Raw genomic sequence first — 23907 nt, 5'->3', positions numbered from 1 at the left:
CTGTCTACAAAGCTCGACTTGTCGCAAAAGGTTTTCGGCAAGTTCAAGGGATTGACTACGATGAGACCTTCTCACCCGTAGCGATGCTTAAGTCTGTCCGAATCATGTTAGCAATTGCCGCATTTTATGATTATGAAATTTGGCAAATGGATGTCAAAACTGCATTCCTGAATGGATTTCTGGAAGAAGAATTGTATATGATGCAACCAGAAGGTTTTGTCGATCCAAAGGGAGCTAACAAAGTGTGCAAGCTCCAGCGATCCATTTATGGACTGGTGCAAGCCTCTCGGAGTTGGAATAAACGCTTTGATAGTGTGATCAAAGCATTTGGTTTTATACAGACTTTTGGAGAAGCCTGTATTTACAAGAAAGTGAGTGGGAGCTCCGTAGCATTTCTGATATTATATGTGGATGACATATTATTAATTGGAGATGATATAGAATTTCTGGACAGCATAAAGGGATACTTGAATAAGAGTTTTTCAATGAAAGACCTCGGTGAAGCTACTTACATATTAGGCATAAAGATCTATAGAGATAGATCAAAACGCTTAATTGGACTTTCACAAACAACATACCTTGACAAAATTTTGAAGAAGTTCAAAATGGATCAAGCAAAGAAAGGATTCTTGCCTGTGTTACAAGGTGTGAAATTGAGTAAGACTCAATGCCCGACCACTGCAGAAGATAGAGAGAATATGAAAGATATTCCCTATGCATCAGCCATAGGATCTATCATGTATGCAATGCTGTGTACCAGACCCGATGTGTGCCTTGCTATAAGTCTAGCAGGGAGGTACCAAAGTAATCCAGGAGTGGATCACTGGACAGCGGTCAAGAACATCCTGAAATACCTGAAAAGGACTAAGGATATGTTTCTCGTATATGGAGGTGACAAAGAGCTCACCGTAAAAGGTTACGTTGATGCAAGCTTTGACACTGATCCGGACGATTCTAAATCGCAAACCGGATACGTGTTTACATTAAACGGTGGAGCTGTCAGTTGGTGCAGTTCTAAACAAAGCGTCGTAGCGGGATCTACATGTGAAGCGGAGTACATAGCTGCTTCGGAAGCAGCGAACGAAGGAGTCTGGATGAAGCAGTTCATATCCGATCTAGGTGTCATACCTAGTGCATCGGGTCCAATGAAAATCTTTTGTGACAATACTGGTGCAATTGCCTTGGCAAAGGAATCCAGATTTCACAAGAGAACCAAGCACAACAAGAGACGCTTCAATTCCATCCGGGATCTAGTCCAGGTGGGAGACATAGAGATTTGCAAAATACATACGGATCTGAATGTTGCAGACCTGTTGACTAAGCCTCTTCCACGAGCAAAACATGATCAGCACCAAGGCTCCATGGGTTTTAGAATCATTACGGTGTAATCTAGATTATTGACTCTGGTGCAAGTGGGAGACTGAAGGAAATATGCCCTAGAGGCAATAATAAAGTTATTATTTATTTCCTTATAATCATGATAAAGGTTTATTATTCATGCTAGAATTGTATTAACCGGAAACATAATACATGTGTGAATACATAGACAAACAAAGTGTCACTAGTATGACTCTACTTGACTAGCTCGTTAATCAAAGATGGTTATGTTTCCTAACCATGAACAATGAGTTGTTATTTGATTAACGGGATCACATCATTAAGAGAATGATCTGATTGACATGACCCATTCCATTAGCTTAGTACCCGATCGTTTAGTATGTTGCTATTGCTTTCTTCATGACTTATACATGTTCCTATAACTATGAGATTATGCAACTCCCGTTTACCGGAGGAACACTTTGGGTACTACCAAACGTCACAACGTAACTGGGTGATTATAAAGGAGTACCACAGGTGTCTCCAAAGGTACATGTTGGGTTGGCGTATTTCGAGATTAGGTTTTGTCACTCCGATTGTCGGAGAGGTATCTCTGGGCCCTCTCGGTAATGCACATCACTTAAGCCTTGCAAGCATTACAACTAAATGAGTTAGTTGCGGGATGATGTATCACAGAACGAGTAAAGAGACTTGCCGGTAACGAGATTGAACTAGGTATTGGAATACCGACGATCGAATCTCGGGCAAGTAACATACCGATGACAAAGGGAACAACGTATGTTGTTATGCGGTCTGACCGATAAAGATCTTCGTAGAATATGTAGGAGCCAATATGGGCATCCAGGTCCCGCTATTGGTTATTGACCGGAGACGTGTCTCGGTCATGTCTACATTGTTCTCGAACCCGTAGGGTCCGCACGCTTAAGGTTACGATGACAGTTATATTATGAGTTTATGCATTTTGATATACCGAAGGTTGTTTGGAGTCCCGGATGTGATCACGGACATGACGAGGAGTCTCGAAATGGTCGAGACATAAAGATTGATATATTGGAAGCCTATGTTTGGACATCGGAAGTGTTCCGGGTGAAATCGGGATTTTACCGGAGTACCGGGAGGTTACCGGAACCCCCCGGGAGCTATATGGGCCTTAGTGGGCTTTAGTGGAAAGGAGAAAGGAGCAGCCCAAGGTGGCCGCGCGCCTCCCCCCTCCCCTAGTCCTATTAGGACTAGGAAAGGTGGTCGGCCCCCCTCTCTCTCTTTCCCCCCTCAAGGAGTCCTATTCCAACTAGGATTGGGGGGGGGGGGGAATCCTACTCCCAGAGGGAGTAGGACTCTCCTGGCGCGCCACCCTTGGCCGGCCAGCCTCCCCCCTCTAGTCCTTTATATACGGAGGCAGGGGCGCCCCAGAAACACACAAGTTGATCCACGTGATCTATTCCTTAGCCGTGTGCGGTGCCCCCAGCCACCATAGTCCTCGATAATACTGTAGCGGAGTTTAGGCGAAGCCCTGCTGCTGTAGTACTTCAAGATCGTCACCACGCCGTCGTGCTGACGGAACTCTTCCCCGACACTTTGCTGGATCAGAGTACGGGGATCGTCATCGAGCTGAACGTGTGCTCGAACTCGGAGGTGCCGTAGTTTCGGTGCTTGATCGGTTGGATCATGAAGACGTATGACTACTTCCTCTACGTTGTGTCAACGCTTCCGCAGTCGGTCTGCGTGGGTACGTAGACAACACTCTCCCCTCTCGTTGCTATGCATCACATGATCTTGCGTGTGCGTAGGAATTTTTTTGAAATTACTACGAAACCCTACACTGGACATATGCCATGGTATTCCTGATGACTCTGCATGGCATGTATTCACATGACAAAAACGACGCGGTTTACGGGCACGTAGTGTGTTGTGTGCAAGTGTATGGGAAACAAGTTGGAAAATAGCGTAACGTGCATAAACCCCAGCAAAAACGTTGTGGCTGCATGATCAACCTACCCCCATGCAGTTACCGATGAAAATGAAGAAGCAAAATAGCCAAAAATGTAAAACGACAATGACTTCCACTACCCATGTCTAATGAACTACATTTGCCATCGTTTTTAAAACATCATAGACGCGTTCAAAGCATCAAACCGGTGCTAGAAACGACGAAACCATTGTAATAATTACGCCTAAAAGTAGGTTCACGTCCACACATATATTACATGAAACTATTCAAATGTCACTCGCACACCACCACTACATAGTAGCCTACGCGGGGTTGTAGCCACAACATAGCACACAAACATAGTTTTCAACGATAAACAACGAGATAATACCTTACATTCCTCGGCAATAGAATGTAAGGTGTGCGTCCGGTCTGTAACGCCACGTGATCACTTGTACTTCTTGGTGACTTTCTTGACAGCTTCCTGCACAAACTCGCGTGCTCCCGACCGCTTGTTGAAATCTTCATTCGTCAACCAGTTCCATGTGTGGATTTTCCGGAGCTCAACGACCGTTGCAGCTGTGATAGCAGGGACAATTCTGCCTTCCCACTTCGCAAGGTACTCCAGCGCGTGAAAGCCACAGTCCGTCCTGCACGAGGAAAAGAGTAACGTGACCACGCAAAGAGCTCAGACGTAACAAAAGACAGACTTCAATTTCAGATCTGACAAACAAAACAGGAATTGGATTGATGTAAAATGGCAGACGAAAAGGGAGGAAGGAATTACGTGTTCCCTTGCTTTGTAGTCGCCACATACTCAGTCGGGAAATGACTGATCTGGACCTTTGAGTGTTCATAGTGACGGTGCCATGTCTCTTTGAGGTTCTTACTGAAGAATTCAACATGCGTGGTGAGGTCTGCATCATCTTCCGAACGGATTGAATCAAGCACCTCAACACGTTGGTTCTTCAGGTCAAGACAGATCACGTAGTGGTGACCACACTTGTCGTGTGGGTCATGTGGTGAAAGCTCCTGGAACATGGGGAACATGACCTGCATTTAAAAAAGTGAGGAAAATGAGAATCAGCGTTCGCGTAAAGAACAGCAGAGGGACAAAGGAATTAGAATCACGTAGAAAAACTCTGGTTATGGGTGGGGGTAGTTGAAATAAAGTTGCCATCCATGTGTGAACAAAAGTATGCCATGTATTTTACTGTCAAGTTGCCACATAGTTTGCGCGGCATGCAAAAATCAAATAAGTCAGTGTGCACGGTAGCTGTTGCCACATGAAAACAGCTGCCACGTAAAACACAACTTTAGATGATGGCAACAAAAAGCACACCTTGTGAAAAAAAAGTGCAGACATTGAAGGAGTACTCACATATTTCTTCATTGTGAGCTTGAAATCACCGTGTTGGGCAAAGTTCTTCCTCAGGATTTTGTGGTGGAAGTCACCGTCCCATATTTTGCAGGTCACACTGTAATGCATGATTGTCTTGTCGGCGCACACATCGGTGTGGTTGTTGATGTAGTCAATCCCGCATGCAACTACGTTCGTCGACATTTTGCCGTTTGGCCTCACGGACTCAGCAAGATCACCAAGGTCGACGTACGTCGCTCCGCATTGAATGACTTTGGTTCTGTCCAAACATGAGCTGTATGAAAACAATATAACATGGAAGGATCATGCCTACTAAGTAAAAAAAAATTTATGAAAGAACTAAAACAATATAACATAGAAAGTACGAAGGATGTGAATGGTAAAAAAGGAGCAAAGCAAAATAAGATGTTATGGGGTGTGGTCGTTTACGCTTTCAGCTCCTTCATGTGCTTGCCGCTGGACCTCGTATTTCCAAACCGCTTGACGATATCATACAGCTGGGTCTGTTCTTTAGTGGCTCTGAATTCGGGCTCGTAGTCTTCCGCGGGAGGTGGGTGCACTACCCTCTGCTGCCTCACAGAACCAGGAGTGGCACTCTTAATGGTATCCTCAGATACCGTGTCTGCAGGCACGTTGGAACTTGATTGCCCTTGCCCTCGTGAGGACTTCCTCTGCAATGCTGCCTCCTCAAGCATGCGGTAAGTTTCTTCAAGAGACGGTGAAATCTCCTCGGGTGTGGCTGCAGTGATAAAAAAAGTGGGTTAGGATACCTAGGAAATCAAAAGCAGATGGATTGTGAGAAAAGATGGGGTGCATGATGTGAGTTGTAGGTAGGAAAAAGTGAGGCAGTTGCCATGTGTGGTCCAGCTGTAGTGACCATGTCATAGCAACTACATTTGCCATGTAGTTGGAATGTAGTTGCCATCTAGTTGGAATGTAGTTGCCATGTCACAACAACTACAGTTGGCATGTTGTGTCAACTGCACTTGCCATGTGATTGCTTTATGAAAAAATGCAGCATGGAAACAAAAAAAATGCAGGTGACATGGTGTTGAATCAATTCCAGTTGCCATGTGTGATGCACTGTGTTTGCCATGTTACATAGACTACGGTTGCCATATTGAATCAACTTCAGTTGCCACATGGTTGCCCAAATGTAAAATGCAGCATGGCAGAAAAAAAGTAGGTGACACGGTGCATCAAATCCAGTTGCCATGTCATCGCATGTCAGTTGCCATCACAAGTGAGAACCCCCCAAAACAAAAAATATGATTGGGACAACAGTGAAACTACACAGACGTGTGCAAGAAAAATCATATGGACATGGCAAGTGTACCTGCCACAATCGGCTTTGCGAACTTGACAGCCTTCCTGCCCTCGACCATTGGCTGCGCCATCATTGCAGGCATGCCTCCTGGGAATGCAAAGGAAACTGGCATAGGATCTTGCACAACCGGTTGATCTTGACTGATGCCAAGGTTGAAACTCGGTGGGGTAAAGGCCATTGGGTGCCTCTCATTCCTGCTGGCCGGACCACGAACGACTTGCGGGGCAGAATCCAAGGGTGAAAGATCAACAAACATATCTGAATCGGCCGTTGCAGAATGATCGTCCTTATTTGCAGGGCGGGGCGTGTTGTCAGTGGTATCAACCGTAGCTTTCATGACAATCTTCTTGTTTGGGCTGTAGGGGACACCGACGTTGACTGGGAGCCTGGAAGTGCGCAGATTTATGCTGGGGATTTCCACTGCAGGAAAAGGCGCAGTCTGCTCCGGGTGTTCACCTGCGTCGCTCGTGCCCGGCTTGACACCTGCATCAGTTGTGCTCCGGTCTTCAGGTTTCTCTGTCACATTGCTTTTGACAGGTGGCGGGAACAGTGTGGACGCAGGAACAAAACCAGACTCGTCTCTCCTGCTCCTGGCTACTGTCGGTGCGTTCGGTATGTCTGTTGGTTGCTTGCGGGGGCTACGACGCCTAGGTGGTAGACCAACACGCGAAACAGTCGCCTTAGCAGTATATGCACCGCCAGGAGCTGGAGCTGTTGTGCCAGGACTCTCACCTATAGATGGCATGTCCTTGTGAACTGCTGCCTCGACCGCTTCTGTCGTGGACACAGGAGTGCCACCGCGCACGCGCTTGGAATCAGTGTCAGATGAGCGGGAATCTTCCTTGCCTAGGTTCGTCTCGGGAGCGTCCACTTGAACGCTTGCTGATGGGGTGGCATGACTCACAGCAGCATCCTTCATTGCCAGAAGGGTTGGCAGTATTTCAGCTGTCCTGGCAGATACCGACTCATCACTCCCCGATGTACGGATGCCTGTTGTTGTAGGCTGCACATCTGCAGCCGGCGGAGATGGTCTGCCACTTGCATCAGAGTTGGTGGGAGCGGTCAATGGTGCAGCAGCAGTATTGTCGACTAGTGCCTCCTGTACATCTGAGTTGCCCCCTGTTGACAACTTTGAATGCATGCGTTCGAGCGGGTCCTTACTGATATGCTTGGACCCACGCGTAGTAGTCTTCTTCACCCTGCAAAAAAAATGAAGCGCATGAAAAAGGTATTTAAAAATGAAACAAAATTATGTTTGCCTTGGTAGAAATCTTAAGAAAATGGAAAAACAGGTGGAAAAGCTGGCAGTTGCCATGTAAGGGGAACGTCAGTTGCCATGTGTCATAACTAGCAGTTGCCATCCAGCAGCAGTTGCCATGTTAGCAACCTTGAAAGAATGATAAAAATGTCTGATTTGCCATGAATGCAATTTCAAACCTAGGCGTGGGATGAGCTCACAAGACAACGGTAAAAAGATGGCAGTTGCCATAAGGTACATTAAAGTTACCATTTGGCCTACATTCCACTTGCCATGTGAAAAACAAAAATAGAAGTTGCCACACATTTAGAAAGTAAATAAAATATCATTTGGTAAAACAACGGTTGCCACGTGGGGGGGGAGATGACAGAAGACAATGTGACAAGCTAAACGAATGCATTGGAAAATCAAAAAATATAGCGCTATGTCAATAAAAGCGGATGAAGAAACCTACTTCCTGACTGCCTTCCTCAGGTCTGGCAACACGACAGGATCCCCGGTGTTGGTTGTCGTCGTGCAAGGAGATGTCCTGGTGGAAGTGGTATCACCGGCAATGGGGGCACCTTTGTTCAACCGAGCAGAAACACGGGTTGGCGTTGGCGCCTGTTTCTTTGTAATTGCTCGTCCACCAGCTGTCGGCTCGTTGCACGTATGAGATGGAGGTCAAAAAAAGAGGTGGCAATTGTCAGTCAGCAATCTCGTTGCCGCGTTTGACAGAACACAAGTGCAAAAAAGAGGATGAGTCTGTTCGAAGAAAATAGACAAAGCAAAAAGCTAAGATGAAAGTCGAGCCTCTTCCTGGCAGCTACAGGGTCGGTCCTAGACCTCTTGCCAGCAGAAACTTACCCAGCACCCTCTGGAGCCATCCCCCTCTTTGATGGCAAAACCCCTTCGCCTCTCACAGCCATGTGTTGTTTGACTTTATCCGGTTGGGGGACATCTGTTGCATCCTTGCCCTTGTTACCACCTGCGCGAACTTCAGCGTGTTCATCATCATCGGTGTCCTCTTGCACATTATCCATGACATCATCGTCATCCTTGCTGAGACCAGCGTCTCCACCTAGTTCATCTTGTGTGTCAGCGGGCTCCTGGGAACTGTTGTAGTCATACCGGCCACGGCAACCGGTTGGCCGGTGTGTACGTTCTGGGACGAATGAAGTGAATTGCCTCGCAACCACGTCGCCGTCAGAGCCACTAAGGGACGTCCACCCCTCAACCAACTTCCCGAGCAAGCCAGTCATTCCAGATGCAAACTGCCCTATTAGCTGCTCAACAGGTGCCCTCGCCTGTACACAAAACAAAGAGGCATCAATGACAACCCCGTATTGCAATCACTTGCACGACATCAAAAAATACTCCACGGCAAACCATATATGTAGATCTTTTGATTACCTCTGAAGGACAAGCCGGAACTGAGTGCACGTCCATCCACTTTTCAAAGTTTTGAGGCCCCCCAAACACGCTGTAGTCTATAGAATGCTTGGCCATCAGCTGGGGAGAAAGAAAAAAAAGTAGCAACGATATAAGAGAGAGAATGATAAACACTGACTAGCAGTTCATGTGTTGCAAAAAAAGTAGAACTAACCTGCAGTTTACCATATTTGCTATCAGTTACCCTGTCTGCAGCAAGCACAGCCTTGACAGCATCGATAGTCCACGCAGAAACAGCAAACTTGTGCGCAGGCGGTGGGCCTCCTGTCCCAGTGAAGTCCACGGTGGACAGATCAAGGCAGTCGACGTACATGAGCTGATGTACAACAATTTTAAAAAGAAAGAAAAATCAGTTGCGGTCATGGTATTTTGAGACAAATAACAGGATAAAATATATGGTATTTTACGAAGAATATGGCATCTGCATGTGCTAGTTGCCATCATAGAGTGATGGCAGTTGCCATCATAGTATGATGGCAGTTGCCATGTTGTCATGTTGGCAGTTGCCATATAGTCATGATGGCAGTTGCCACATAATCAACATGGCAGTTGCCATCTTGTTATGATCATGTTAACATGCATGAATAAAGATGTGTTAAAAAATAGTGTTCACATAAAGGACCGGTAAAAAATACCATTAAATGCAGTCGACAACCCTTCTGGTACACCTTGCTTGCAAATGCATCATGCAGGAAGTCGGCAATGAACTTACACCAGTTCATGTTCTTCACATCTTTCAGTTCCGCCTGCACCGCATAAAATTCAGGACAAGGAGTTGCCGCGTCAGAATTCCAATGGAAAAAACAACAAAAAAAACTGTCAGTGACTAGCTTGCACATGACATCGGAGCAAAAAAATTGAAGGAAAAATAATGTAGTAAAGATAGATCATTCACCAGGATGGGGAAGCATTTGTTGCTTGGGCGAAGAGAAGTGGTCGGCGCGAAAACGGCTGAGATGAGGTACATGAGTAGCTTCATCTTGAAAACATCTCCGTGCGTCGTCATGGCCTCCAACGAATCTGCCACTGCAGTCGTGTTCGGCATGGATTCCAACCCAGGAAACAAACGGGGGAACAGCGCTTCCTCGATCTCGTTGTTGACCTCATACGGGACTTTGATATGTCCACGGGGCACACCCAACGTGCAGAACACGGATTCCTCATTCAGCGGTAGTCTTCCGCGTCCCGGAATCACGAATTCTCTAGAGGCGGGGTCGTAGATCTCACCAAGCCAATCGCATACAGGGTTGACAAGGTCCGTGCACCGGACAGCCATCATAGACTGCATACCCATCTCAGCAGTAGCCCCCTTCTGATCGTCGCTGAATTTGTCAGTCAACGCAGTCAGTCGTTCTTGGGAGGCTCTGTTGCGAATACGTTTCTTCTTCTGCAAAAAACAGACATAAAGTGATCAGTTGTTGCCATGTTTTTACAAACAAAAACAGGATATCAGTTGTTGCCGCATTTTGCAATGTAATGAAATTTTAGTTCGTGCCAGACGATTGCGGGCTCAAAGGTGTCAACCATTAACATACATCAGGAAGAAGGGGTGTGTGTGAACATTTACCTCATCACCCTCTTTTCTCTGCCCAGTTGCCCGATTACGCTGTGGTGGATCCATGAAATCATCATTATCGTTTTGACGATCGCCACGAGCCATTCTGCTGAGATGGGAACATACCAAATTGTCATGGTGGAAAATGTAAATGCAAGGGGGTCAGCAAAAACACTTGCCGCATGCAACGCATACGTATGGCATCTGAAACATTTGATATGCAAATTCGGTTGCCACATTGTGCAGACAATTTGCCACACTGTCTTATATGCAGAAATGGCAGCAGGCAGTCTGTTCACACTCTATTTGCCACACTGTCTTATATGCAGAATGGCAACAGGCAGTGTGTTCGTACTCTATTTGCCATATGAATATACTACCTAGATGGCAACAAGCACACTTTAAGTGCGCAGTGGTTGCCATCCAGTGCACTTGGCTCTTGAATGCCCACTGACTACCGATTGTGGCAACTGTCACACCGTGGTTACTGTCACATAACATTCAGAAAACACACTGGCCGCAATGGCACTTGGCTCTTGAATGCCCACTGACTACCAATTGTGGCAACTGTCACACCGTGGTTGCTGTCACATAACATTCAGAAAACACACTAGCCGCAATGAAAATAGAATGGTTGTGGCACCTAACACAGGAATTCAGCAATCTTAGTTGCCACACGGAAAAAAGAGCGTGTGTTTGGTAAATATCACATTAGTTTAGCAGAATTAGTTGCCACATGGAAGAGCGTGTGTGTGGCAAGTATCGCATTACTTCAGCAAAATTAGTTGCCATGTGCGAAAGCTAACATGTGGCAACTAACACAGTCGTTTTCACTAATTTGTTGCCGCAAGGGGAAACACGTTTGTGGCAACTATCAAATATGTTCAGGGAGTAAGTGGTCGCGCAATCATGATAGTTAATGTAACTATCAAGTTCGCCTCATTCTGCATTTTCAAAAACCAAACTAACTAGATCTAGGGTTCAATGGCAACTACTTCGACTTCAAATTCACCCTCGAAATTCTCCCACGAACTCACTGCAAAACACAAAATTGAACCAACGCGCATCAAAAACTACCCGGAAGACACCTGCTCAATCCATATGCAAAAACTAGTGCGTGCCTCCGAACAAGCAGAACCACGCCGACGATGCCGCGGCCGCGGCCGCGACGAAACTGGCCAATGCAACCAAAAACGTCTAGCAGACGACTTCGGCGCCGGCGGGAACGCCGACGCATCGACGAATCGCCTGAATCTCTACAAATCTTGATCGAGGAATCGAACAGGGAGGGAAGGGGAGGAAATGCAGGAAGGGATTGTGAGGGGTGCATCGAGCAGTACCTTCAACCCGCAGGCGCTCCGGCGAGCCGCTCCGTTCCGACGAGCACCACCGACGGTCCCGAGCACCGTCGATTCTTCCGCCTTCACCGTCGCCTTCTCCCCTCTCCTTCTCCTTCGATAGTTGGAAATGCGAGTGGGTTCTGCCAGTAACTGCGGTGCAGAAGAGTAAATGGGAGCGTGAGGGGGAGGGGCAGAGGCGTGCGACGTCAACCGCAATCGAAGCGTGGCGTGCGGGCGCATTGCAGTTCCACCGCACGACTCAGATGGCAACCGCTGACCGCGGGGTGGCAACCAACGTGCGGGCGAACCTACTCGCACACCGCACACGCGCCTCATCCTACGTGGCACAAAAAACCACCTGGTTTGTTCCAAGATTCGTGCACACACCTGCCAACGGTGATGCTTGCGTGTGGTCGGGGTGGTGAACGCCCACACGTGTGGGTGTTAACATTACCGTTTTTAAGGGGTGCATCGAGCTTTTTCGTGGAGGGAGGGAGGAGGAGCGCAACGACCGGTTGATCCCTCGTCCGCTTTCTCTGAGGAGGCCAACGGGATCACGGGATAAGCCCGAACGGTTATGGACCGTGGCTCGGTTAGTTAAATGGGCTGGCTAGCGGGCCCAGTTAACTAGAGGGCTTTACATTTTCCTCTGTGCAAGCGGCCGACTTTAGGCCCAAGAATCAGCAGATGTGGGACCATACCGAGTTAGACAGCAGCTATGCGGGAGCAGAAGTGTCCAACCGTCGTCACATGTCGCCTGCTAGACGCTCTTTTTGGATTTTATCTTTTACTCCCTCGGTATTTGGACACATGGTTCAAAAGATTAAGCGTTGAAAAAATGAAATTATGAAAAAGGGAGACTTCCAGGTTGTGACAAGTGGGCACATGCAGTGCGCCATTTGTCAAACCAGAGAAGGTGGGGGAGTGACCTTTGCAAGGTGTACTTCTTAACTAACGATTTCACAAATATCCGGTTGAAAATGTTCATGATAGAGATTGTAGATCTTTCTATTGATAGATCCTTTGATAAATCTCTATTGATCCTCTTTCAAGATCTATGAATTAGAGAACAAAAAACTTCATGTAAAAAAAGAGAGATGAATAGATAGGGCCGAGTCGATAGGAAAACTGGGTACGATGATGGGACGAGAGAGAGGAGAACCCTTCGGAAAGGATCGGGAAAAGCGACCTCCCCCTCAACCCACGGCTCACATAGCTCAGGTGACTCCCTTCCCCCTTTTTTCTAGAATGAATTAGTCTAACACGACGAACCTGACATTCATGTCTTTGTTCTCATTGAATGAACCAGTACCTGGCACACCCCTATGCCAGTAGGGGAGCATGCTATTGTCTGGTTCCTGCGGGAGAAGATCATAGCATTATTTTTTCCTTTATCTGTCTTTGTCTTATCTATATTAGTTTTTCTTGCGGTTTTCAGCTTTCTATGTTTCTATAACAATTTTATTTAGTTTTCTTTCTTTTATTATTTCTTTTTCTCTTTCTTTCTTTTTTTACTTTTCTGTGTCAGTTTTCAACGGTTTTGTTCTGGGGTTTGGGCTTTTGTGTTTCTTCACTGGTTTCCTCGTGTTTTCATATTTTTACTTTTCAATAATTTCTAGTTTTTAAATATATATTAGGAACAATTTTTTGTATGCATTTATCATTTTTCAAATTCATGGTAATAGTTTTACAAATATCTTCTGATGTATACTTTTTTCATACACATTCAACATTTTTTGTATATATGTGAAAAAAATGCGTTTAACATTTTTCAAATATCTGATTAACAATTTTGTTCAAATACATGTTTTAGAATACATATTAAAAAAATCCAAATGCACCTTGAAATATTATTTTAGTGATATGAATCATTTTAAACTACAGAGCTTTTTTTACATTATATAAACATTTTCTAAAGGTCATAAACATATTTTTGAGACACACGAACAATTTTTTAAATGTACTCCCTCCGTCCCATAATATAAGATATTTTTTGACACTAATGTAGTGTCAAAAAACATCTTACATTATGGGACGGAGGGAGTACCTTACATTTTTTAATGGTATGAAACATTTTTTTTCTAATTACACGTACATATTTTAACATGGTATAAACATTTTTTTACATTTCACATAAATTTTTGTTGAAATGCATGAACGTTTTTCCAATGTCACAAACAAGTTTTTTTTAATCCTATCAACATCTTTTATAAATTACGCTAGCAAATATTTGCACTGTGTTAACATTTTGAAATTTGTGGTTTTTAAAATTGAAGTAAATTTAATTTTCAGAATAGACGTATTTATAATATTTTCAAAAATATAAACAATGAAAAAACCAATAAAGGACACAGTGAAAGAAAATGAACTTTTGTTCGAGACAATGAAAGAAAATGAACTAACCTGCAGGAAACTACTTGGACTGGCCCATTAATAGCGACGCTGAAGTTAGACAAGCTTCTGTCTCGCATAAAGTGAGACAAAGCCGCTCCCAATGTTCAGATCATTAAAATTGACGGCTAAGAACACTAAGGACGTTTAAAAAAAGGAACACTAAGAACGTGAGATGGTTGAGAAGTGGATCAGTATACTTTTAAAATATTTTGTATATGTGTTTGCTCGTTCAGCAATTAAAAGAAAAAATCAACATCGCGCAACATCTTTTTAGTATCATTGAATTAGCCAAATAACTGGGTGAATTTTCCCTTGGAGTTCTAGCCTGATGACATGCATTGATCAAGCTGAGCGGGCCTTTCATGATCCCCAAATTAGGTGTCATGCTAGCAGACACCAGAACAACATTTTTTTGGGGGGTGGGGTGACACCAGAACAACATTGAAAAGCGAGTTTTCACCCAAGTTTGGATGTCATGCTATCGCCACGTTGCAGAGACACCAGAACTCAAGCCCAATCATACCACATTTGTCTCCGAGTCCTTCTCCACTTCGTACTACAACGTGTGCAGACCCAGCACAAGTCCTTCCTTTCTTCTAATAACGAAATAAACTAGTACTACACTTCTAATTAGACTCGGATTATTGCACCAGCGTATCAAGCTCTCTTTATATATGCACGGCTGTTGCTTGCCAAGCTAATTTCCATCCATCACGAAGGAGAAACCACGTGAGCCGCAAGTCGCTCCGCTACCGCGACGCCGATGGTGCATCTCAACCCGCTGGCGTGCGTGGGTTTCGCCGGCTACAAGGGCGCCAAGCGTGCCAAGGCGGCCACTACGGAGTACGCGAAGACGACGAAGCCTGATCCAGCCCCGCCGGTCGCCGCGAATGGCGCGTCGGCAGGAAGCCAGGACGCGGCCGCGTCCGCTGGGACGAAACGAAGAGGCGCGGCAGGCAAGAGCGACGGCGTCAAAACGCGCCCGCGCCCGCGAGATCACGAAGGAGAGGCTACGGTGTGCCGTGGCGGTTTCATGCCCTACCGGCCGCTCTACAGCTACGACATGGATCCCCTTGCCAACTCCATGTACTTTTACGGCTCCGTCGCCGGAATCATGTGTTGACCTTGTGACTTGTGAGGCCGGGAATCTGTGTTCCCCGCCAGACTGGTTCAATTTGGACTAGTAAGGCAGTAGCTAGGGCATAGGACTCCCTCCATATGGTCCTTGTTGTTGCTTATTTGCTAAAGCTAGTCCTATTGTATATGGGATCTCTGTTTGTATGTACGCATGTAAAACTATGGGTGAATTTTGTAATACTGCACACGTAATAAATGGCGGTTTTACTATCTATGGGTTGCCTAAGACAAATAATTTTCAACACCAATATCATGTAAGAGATGGGGAGGGCGACTGGAGGCGCGGCGGGCGGGGCGACCACGGGGCCGCCGCCTCCATCCTCCGGTGACCATCGGCGGGTGGGCGGCCGGTTCTGGGCCCTAGCCGACGATGATGAGGATGATGGAGAAAATGACGCGGATGCGACGTCGCCATCTCCGCCATCGCTGACGCCTTCCGATTTCTTGTGTGAGTTTTTGAGTGCAAGTTACGACAAAGATGAAGGGGCAACTACGATCGACAAAATTCTGCCCCCCCCCCCCCCCCCCCCCGATGATCCGGCTAGGGTTGGGCTTCATGCGGGAGAGAAGAAGGAAATGCTTCGACACGTGGTTCATCGGAGGACGGCGGCGGCGGCGGTCCGGCCATGGAAGGGCCCCCTACCTAAGGTACAGCTTCCGAACCTAACGCTTTTTGATCTGATCCGGCCGGACTCGTGGATCACCGTGAAGAGTAGAAGAAAGCCACGCCGGGCAGGGCCTAGATCGGCGTCGGAGGTGGCTGCGGCGGCGAAGCCGACGGTCATGGCGATCCCGATCCAGGCGGCTCGCCAGGAGCGCTTGAAAACGCTCCTGGGCCGAAGTGGGCTGGGTGTGGGGGATGGGCTGCAGTGTATCTATGGGCCGGGAACTGCTGGGTATGAGGCCCAGTCAAGTCCAGTCCAGATCGATATTGTGGGCGACGTCGCATGCAGAGTTCGATCGACGTCCCTAGCCTCTCCCTCGCACACTAGGGTTTTTCGTCGCCGGAGTCCGCACCTCCGTTCTGCTGGGGGGTGGACGTGCTCGGCGAATTCCTCCACTTGGGGCTATGGCGGGCCGCGGTGGTGCGCTGCCGCCCGGGAAAAAGCCCGCAGTGCCCTCAGGGTCAAGGACACACCGGGGTTGCGCCGCCGCCGGGCGCTGGCGGTGGCCATGGCGCGATGCCGCCGCCGGTCCCTGGGTCTGGCCGCGGAGGGGCGACTCCGATGGTTTAGGTTGTGGGTCGGGGCACGACGACGGCCGGTGCGGCTGCGGGCCGTGGTGGTGCGTTGCCCGGTGCCCGCCCGCCGGTGACTGGCTCGACTGCGAGTCTTGCGGTCGGGCGCGGTGGGCAGCATCCTGGGCCTCGTCCACCGGCGCCTGGCTTGGCTGGGAAACACTGCTGCAGGCCGGGGCGGCACCGCGCCGAGGCCGCCTACGCTGGGGAACACGAGGTTGACGATCGGGCAACTGTCGAGTGTGACGCCCGAATAAATAGGCTACAATAATCCCACGTTAATGTCGCCACGTCACCTCGGTTACTATACCTAACCCGCGTTGATTCGAAACCGATTCAAATTCAAATTTAAAATAAAGTCAAATAATTAAAGATTTCAAATGATAAAACTAAAATGTACAAAATATGGAAAATAATCCATAGATAATTATTGTGGAGAAATAATCTTTTTATAAAATATTTAAGTGCCTTTAAACCATTAAAACAGGGGCAAAACAATATTTGTATTGCTAATTTATAGAAATTCCCAAAGTATTTTAAATAAATCCCAAGCTTTTTATGGCATTGTCTAATTTTTCGATGTGAATTATGGGACAAGTTCTCTATTTTACTAAACCTATTTGCTATTTAAAATAAGTACAAAGCTTAACAAAAAAAGAATAAAAAGAAAACGAAACCAGAAAACAAAATAAAAGAAACCCCCGGCCAACCGGGCCAGACGGCCCGCCGGTCAGCCCACTGGCCCAGGCCGTCCCCCACTCACCTTATCCTCCCCGTCCCGAAACCCTAACCTCCCAATCACCCCACTTCCCTCGACTCGCCTCCCTCTTTCCCCCCGATCCAAATCGGATCGGGCCGACCTCATCGCCGGCGCCCCGTCGTCCCTGTCGCCCGTCTCCAACCACCGCCGCCTGAGGCCCCGATGTCGGCGCCGCTCTCCCCGTCGCCCCGCCTCGCTGGACGCCACCGCCGCCTCGACGCCGCACCGCTGCTTCGGGTCGTTGTCCACCCTTCGCCTCGTCGGCGCCGCCCGACCCGCGCCACCTCGTCCGAGTCGTGCTCGCCGCCCCGACGCCTACTCGCCGTCGCCCCGCAGCTCTGGCCCTCCCCGAGCACACCCATGCACCTCTACAGGGCCGGTGAGGACCTCCCGGTCTGACCCCATCTTCACTCCCTACGGTCACCGTGCTCCCGCTCGCGCGCCGCTAGCTCGATGCCGACGCGCACCCCTGCCGCTCGCGTGCGAGCCCCTGTGACCGTCCCCTGCTCGTCCAGCCCCCTCACCCCTGCGCTTGCTGCTGCTTTGTGCCGCAGCCACGTCCGCCACTGCTAGCGCCGCCTGGTGCCTCCCGCTTGCGCTGCCTGCTTCTGCTTCCCCCGCTACCGCTCCCCTTCACCGCTGAAACCGTTTGCGCACGTGCCCCGGCGCTCCGAGCCTCGGCCGCCCGCACTCCTCGCCTGCCTCGCCACGCCTGAAACCCCCCTCCACGCCGCTGTGCCCCCTTCGCCCGGCGACGCCGCGCCCGCGCGCTCGGGTTCACCCGTCGGGCGCCCGCACCTGTTACCCGCACGCCCGATAAGGACCCCCTAGCCAATGACAGCAGGGGCCCAACCACAGAACGTTTAAAAAATATAAATAATAATTAATTAATTAATTAATTAACTTAATTAATTCTATTAGTTAACTAATTAAGCCTAATTAACCTGCTAATAAAACTACCTACTGTTAATTAGCTAACAATCATTGACAAATGGGACCCACCATTAGTTTACTGGTCAACTTTGACCGCTGACGTCATACTGACGCAGTAATTCTTTTTACGAATAAAGTAAATAATAATTAAATCAATTAACTAATTAAGTGAATTAATTAACCTAATTAATCATGTTAATTAACCTATTAACTAGTTAATTAGTCTAACTAATCCTATTAGTTAACTAGGCAGTAAATGACAGGGGGGCCCACCCCCTGTTGACCAGTCAAAGTTTGACTGGTCAACTGGGTCCCCCGGTCCCACATGTCAGCCAGTGTACATTTTGTGTACACTGTGCTGGGTACATCTAGCAATTTAACATTTAAATTTCGAATTAAAATAATTTACTTTAAAAATTAATATAAAATAATTCGTAACTCGGATGGAAAAACTTTGTATATGAAAGTTGCTCAGAACGACGAGACAAATCGGATTACGCAGCCCGTTCGTCCGTCACACATTCCTAGCATAGCGAACACGCAACTTTTCCCCCTCGGTTCATCTGTCCGAAAACGTGAAACTTCGGGGATACTTTCCCGGATATTTTCCCCCTTTGCCGATATCACCTACTATCGCATTAGGGTATACCTAGCACCGCGTAGTGCCATGTTATACTTTGTGTTGCTTTGATTGCTCTATTATTTATTTGTGTTCCCCTTCCGTTACTTTTTTCGGTAGACCTCGAGACTGCCGTTGTTACCCCCGTGATCGACTACATCGACGATGACCCCTCCTTCTTGCCAGAGCAACCAGGTAAGCCCCCCCCCCCCTTGATCATCAGATATCGCCTACTCTTCTCTCTACTGCTTGCATTACAGTAGTGTAGCATGTTAGTGCTTTCCGTAAATCCTACCTGATGCATAGCCTATCATTGTTGCTACAATCATTGATACCTTACCTGCAATCCTAGATGCTTAGTATAGGATGCTAGTTTATCATTAGTGGCCCTACATTCTAGTCTGTCTGCCATGCTATACTATCGGGCCGTGATCACTCGAGAGGTGATCACGGGTATATACTTATATGCATATTATATGATACTTGTGGTGACTAAAGTCGGGTCGGCTCGTAGAGTACCCGTGAGTGATTCACGGATTGGGTCCGAAAGGACGTTTGTCCAGACGGCCCTCTGAGTGAACCTTTGTGGCGGAGCGACATGGCAGGTTGAGACCGCCTAGGAGAGAGGTGGGCCTGGCCCTGGTCGGCGTCTATGGTTATTTCAAAATAACACGCTTAACGAGATCTGGGTATTTGATCTGAGTCTAGCCATTGGCCTATACGCACTAACCAACTACGCGGGAACAGTTATGGGCACTCGACGTCGTGGTATCAGCCGAAGCCTTCGTGACGTCAGCGACTGAGCGGCGCGCGCCGGGTTGGACTGGAACGCCTGCTCTTGTATAAGGGAGGCTAGGTCTGCTCGCCGGTCGCGTACGCAACGTGCAGGTGTGCAATGGGCGATGGGCCCAGACCCCTGCGCCATAGGATTTAGACCGACGTGCTGACCTCTCTATTGTGCCTAGGTGGGGCTGCGACATGTTGATCTTCCGAGGCCGGGCATGACCCAGAAAAGTGTGTCCGGACAAAGGGGATCGAGCGTGTTGGGAAATGTGGTGCACCCCTGCAGGGAAGTTTATCTATTCGAATAGCCGTGTCTCTCGGTAAAAGGACGACTCAGAGTTGTACCTTGACCTTATGACAACTAGAACCAGATACTTAATAAAATACACCCTTCCAAGTGCCAGATACAACCGGTGATCGCTCTCTCATAGGGCGACGAGGGGAGGATCACCGGGTAGGATTATGCTATGCGATGATACTTGGTGAACTTACCATCTACTCTCTTCTACATGCTGCAAGATGGAGGCGGCCAGAAGCGTAGTCTTCGACAGGACTAGCTATCCCCCTCATATTCATGCATTATGTAGTTCAGTCCACATATGCTACCCTTCTCCATTTGATACCAATGCATACATATGTAGTGTAGCTCCTTACTTGCGAGTACTTTGGATGAGTACTCATGGTTGCTTTACTCCCCCTTTTCCCCTTTCTATACTCGATTGTTGCGACCAGACAATGGAGTCCAGGAGCCAGATGCCACCGTCGACGACGACTCCTTCTACACTGGAGGTGCCTACTACTACATGCAGGCCGCTGACGACGACTAGGAGTAGTTTAGGAGGATCCCAGGCAGGAGGCCTGCGCCTCTTTCGAGATGTATCCCAGTTTGTGCTAGCCTTCTTAAGGCAAACTTGTTTAACTTATGTCTATACTAAAATATTGTTGCTTCCGCTGACTCGTCTATGATCGAGCTCTTGTATTCGAGCCCTCGAGGTCCCTGGCTTGTAATATGATGCTTGTATGACTTATTTTATTTGTAGAGTTGTGTTGTGATATCTTCCCGTGAGACCCTGATCTTGATCGTACACGTTTGCGTGTATGATTAGTGTACGATCGAATTGGGGGCGTCACACCGAGGCCGGCCCTGCCGCCTCACCTCGTCGCCAAGCCTTCGCAGAGCAGGGCTGGGACGGTGCATACGCAGGCACCGCCCCCGCCTCATAACTCCGGTGTTGGAGGTTCTTCGGCCGCGCCCCGGGGTCAGTGGGGAGATGATGGTTTCAACACATATGGGGTTGGTCAGCACCGTGGATCCTCGTCAATGGGTGGTGGTCGAGGATATTGTCGGCGTCCTGGGAACGGGGGTCCCAGACTTGCCTTCCTGCGGCCCGTGGCGTGGCTGAGCCTGCAGGCCGTACAGCCCATCTTCACCAACAAAGCATCCAAGGCCCTCGCGAGGGTCCAAGCCTCGCGAGGCGGATGACGCAATACCTCCTCGGGAGTAGCCTAGATAGGCAGGCTCACGAGGAGCAGAGATATCAAGGCGGGGCAAACCTCACGAGACCCTCATGACATGAGCCATGACGCATGGCACCAGGCGGGCGCCAGAGCGTGCAACGTCCTTTTTTCCTCTTTGGTGCTAAGGAGGCCAGCGTAGGCGAAGATTACCGAGGCATCATGCAAAGGTTGCTATATTGGTGCAACGAGATTAAGACCAGGAGGACGACAAGACGGAGGTCATTGTGGAGTCCAAGACGGCGTCACCACCAGAGCCTTTGGCAGGCGAAGATCACTTTTGTCAGGATAGCTTGTACTAGCTGTCCCGCTTCGAATTAGCCCGCCATTGTTGGCTCCCTTCCCGCTCGATATTTGGGAAGAGGACCAGGGCCAATATAAATAGGGCTAGCCACCACCTTAGCAAAAGGAGGGGGGCCGGATCACGAAGGCACGGATCATTCGGGGACGAATCATTCAGACCATCCCACACACACACACACACAAGCTCACCGAGCTCAAGAACACCTCAACCTCAGGAGGCCGTTCTTCCCTTGTACTGTTCATCATCAGCCCTAGAGGCAATCCACCACCACCAGACTAGAGTAGGGTATTACACCACAACGGTGGCCCGAACCAGTATAAATCTTGTGTCTTTCTGTGTTGCGAGTTCGTCGAGTTCGTCCGCGAGATCTTAGCGAGCTAGGGCGTGGATTGGTGGGAAGGAAAGACTTCGCGCGCACCCCAGTGTTCGAACCTTAAGGGTTTGCCGGAACCCCACATCCGACATTTGGCGCGCCAGGTAGGGGTGCGCCGTAGCCTCCCTTCCATCAGTTCGTCGCTTCGTCGCTCCGTCGTCTCTATGGCGGACACTCGCCGTGCTCGAGCTGAGCATCGGGCTGCCCTCACCGCCCGCGTCGCTCAGACGGCTCCCGTCGGCGGGCCACATCACCGTTCTCCGTCCCCCGCCGCCAACGCTGCCACCGGCCCGGCAGGGAACGAGCAGCAGGCGTCCTCACTGCATCCTTCGGTGTGGCAGGACGACTGCACCGTCACTCCATCGCTGACCCCTGCCGGTTCTTCGTCTCACGCGCATCGCGCTCCCATGAAGGCACGGGCCGCGCTCCTTGCAGTGAATGAGCTCCTGCGCTACCGTCCCATTGACGACCTCTAAGAGGAGTGGCTCGAACGTGTTGCCGAGCTCGTCTGCGCCGCGGGGGGCTCTCCGGCGCCGTCCCACTCTCTGCCTCCCCCTCAACCAGCCGCGGGCGACGGGGCTCATGGCGCGCCTCCACCACCTCAGCCCCAAGACGTCGCCTTAGCACCAAGGCGCGCGGCTCCATGACGTGATCCGCCGCGCCCGGCACCCGCGCGAAGCTGCCAAGAAATTCCGCGGCCGCGAGAAGCTACACCTGCGCTCCCCGTGCCACCTCGTCAAGACCGCGCACCACCCGCAGCAGTGCAGCGCACACCTTGTCAAGACCAAGCTCCACCTCCGAGGCGGGCCCCGGCAACCACGGCTGGCTGCCACGCCTTCACTCCCGAGCTGTGTAGCGTCGCCTGGCTAGGCAAGTTCAAGACGGATCTGCCTCCTTGCTACGATGGTACCGCCGACCCCGCGGAGTTCCTGCAGCTCTATGAGCTGAGCAACGAAGCGGCCAACGGCGACGAAAAGGTCATGGCGAACTGGTTTCCCATGGCTCTCAAGGATGGAGCTCGCTCCTGGCTCCTGAACCTGCAGCACGGCTCGATCTCCTCCTGGGACGAGATGCGCGACCGCTTTGTCGCCAACTTCCAGGGCACTCGCAACCGTCCACCGGCCGTGGGTGACCTGCGCCGCATCAGGCAGCAGCCAGGAGAGACCCTCCAGAAGTACATCCAGCGCTTCAACAACACCTGCCTCAAGATCCCCAAGGTCACGGACGAGGCCATCATCTCCGTGTTCTCCGATGGCATCCGTGACATCAAGATGAAGGAAGAGCTCGCCATACACGAGGAGCTATGCACATCTCAGGAGCTGTTCAACCTGGCGAACAGGTGCGCAAGAGCTGAGGAGGGGCGCCTCTCTCTCCTTGAGCCGCCAGCCGTGGGCGCGGAGGAGAAGAACGCCAAGGCCAAGGACGTAAAGCGCAAGGAGGTAGCTGTGCTCGCAGCGGAGTCCGACATCAAGGGGGGCAGAGATCAGCCCGAGTCATCCAAGAATGGCCGACCATTCTGCGCCTTCCACAACCTGAACACCCACAACACCATTGACTGTCAAGAGCTCAGAGCCATACGAGAAGGACGCTACGGTCGACGCCTCGAGCGCAACGACCAGGGCTATAGCCGCGGAGGAGGACGTGGAGGCGGACGCTGGGATGACCGTGGCCCGCGCCAGGAGTGGCGCGACCGACCTTGTGAGGACCGCTGGCAGGACCAGCCCCGTGAGGGCGCCTGGAGGGACCCACCTCATGAGGATCGCCCCTAGGGCAACGCCGGTCTTCCCCCGCTGCCGCCACTAAGAAGGAACGATGACCACCTCTAGGACGAGGGGGCTGGGGGCTTCCAGGAGCCGCGTGCCATCGCCTGCATCTTGGGCGGCGCCCAGGCCCCAGCCTCTCAGCGCGTCTTCAAGCAGTTTGCTCGCGAGGTGAACGCGGCGCTCCGCAAGCTCGAGGCCACGCGCCCGCTCAGGTGGTCCCAATGCGCCATCACTTTCAGCTCGGCGGATCAGCTCAAGTGCGCAACCACCGCTGGCACCCTCCCTATGCTGTGTTCCCCAGTCATCAGCAATGTGCAGGTCACCAATACCCTCATCGACGGCGGCGTAGGGCTCAACGTCCTGTCCGTCGACACGTTCGACAATCTCCAAGTGCCATATGAGCAGCTCCATCCCACCAAGCCTTTTTTAGGAGTGACCGACAGCTCCACCACGCCGATAGGGCAGGTCCGCCTGCCTGGAACCTTCGGGGAGCGCAAGAACTACCGCATCGAGCTCATCGACTTCGACGTCG

The 23907-nt window shown here is 49.8% G+C and overlaps 3 protein-coding genes across 3 annotated transcripts in view; 2 read left to right on the top strand and 1 right to left on the bottom strand.

The window, feature by feature from the left end:
• Positions 1-3506: 3506 nt before the first annotated feature.
• On the bottom strand, positions 3507-4324 carry LOC125537350 (uncharacterized). Its single transcript, XM_087539977.1, has 2 exons — positions 4053-4324; positions 3507-3915 (listed from the first exon to the last, which is right to left on the bottom strand). Exons 1-2 carry the CDS (start codon positions 4322-4324, stop codon positions 3714-3716), a joined length of 474 nt encoding a protein of 157 aa, XP_087396103.1. The 3' UTR covers positions 3507-3713.
• An 11025-nt stretch (positions 4325-15349) lies between these two features.
• LOC147986054 (uncharacterized) overlaps positions 15350-23907 on the top strand; it is a 32487-nt gene continuing 23929 nt past the window's right edge. Inside the window, exon 1 of the mRNA XM_087541851.1 lies at positions 15350-15736. Within this exon, the coding sequence (XP_087397977.1) occupies positions 15350-15736 (387 nt within the window). The remainder of the gene's footprint in view (positions 15737-23907) is intronic.
• Positions 17131-20475, top strand: LOC147986055 (uncharacterized). Its single transcript, XM_087539976.1, has 3 exons — positions 17131-17464; positions 18758-18832; positions 20153-20475. Exons 1-3 carry the CDS (start codon positions 17248-17250, stop codon positions 20245-20247), a joined length of 387 nt encoding a protein of 128 aa, XP_087396102.1. The 5' UTR covers positions 17131-17247; the 3' UTR covers positions 20248-20475.

Source organism: Triticum urartu, chromosome 2A (genome assembly GCF_056163025.1).
Source record: "Triticum urartu cultivar PI428250 chromosome 2A, HENAU_Tu73, whole genome shotgun sequence".
NCBI classification, from domain to species: domain Eukaryota; kingdom Viridiplantae; phylum Streptophyta; class Magnoliopsida; order Poales; family Poaceae; genus Triticum; species Triticum urartu.
This window is presented reverse-complemented; position numbering and strand designations above follow the sequence as displayed.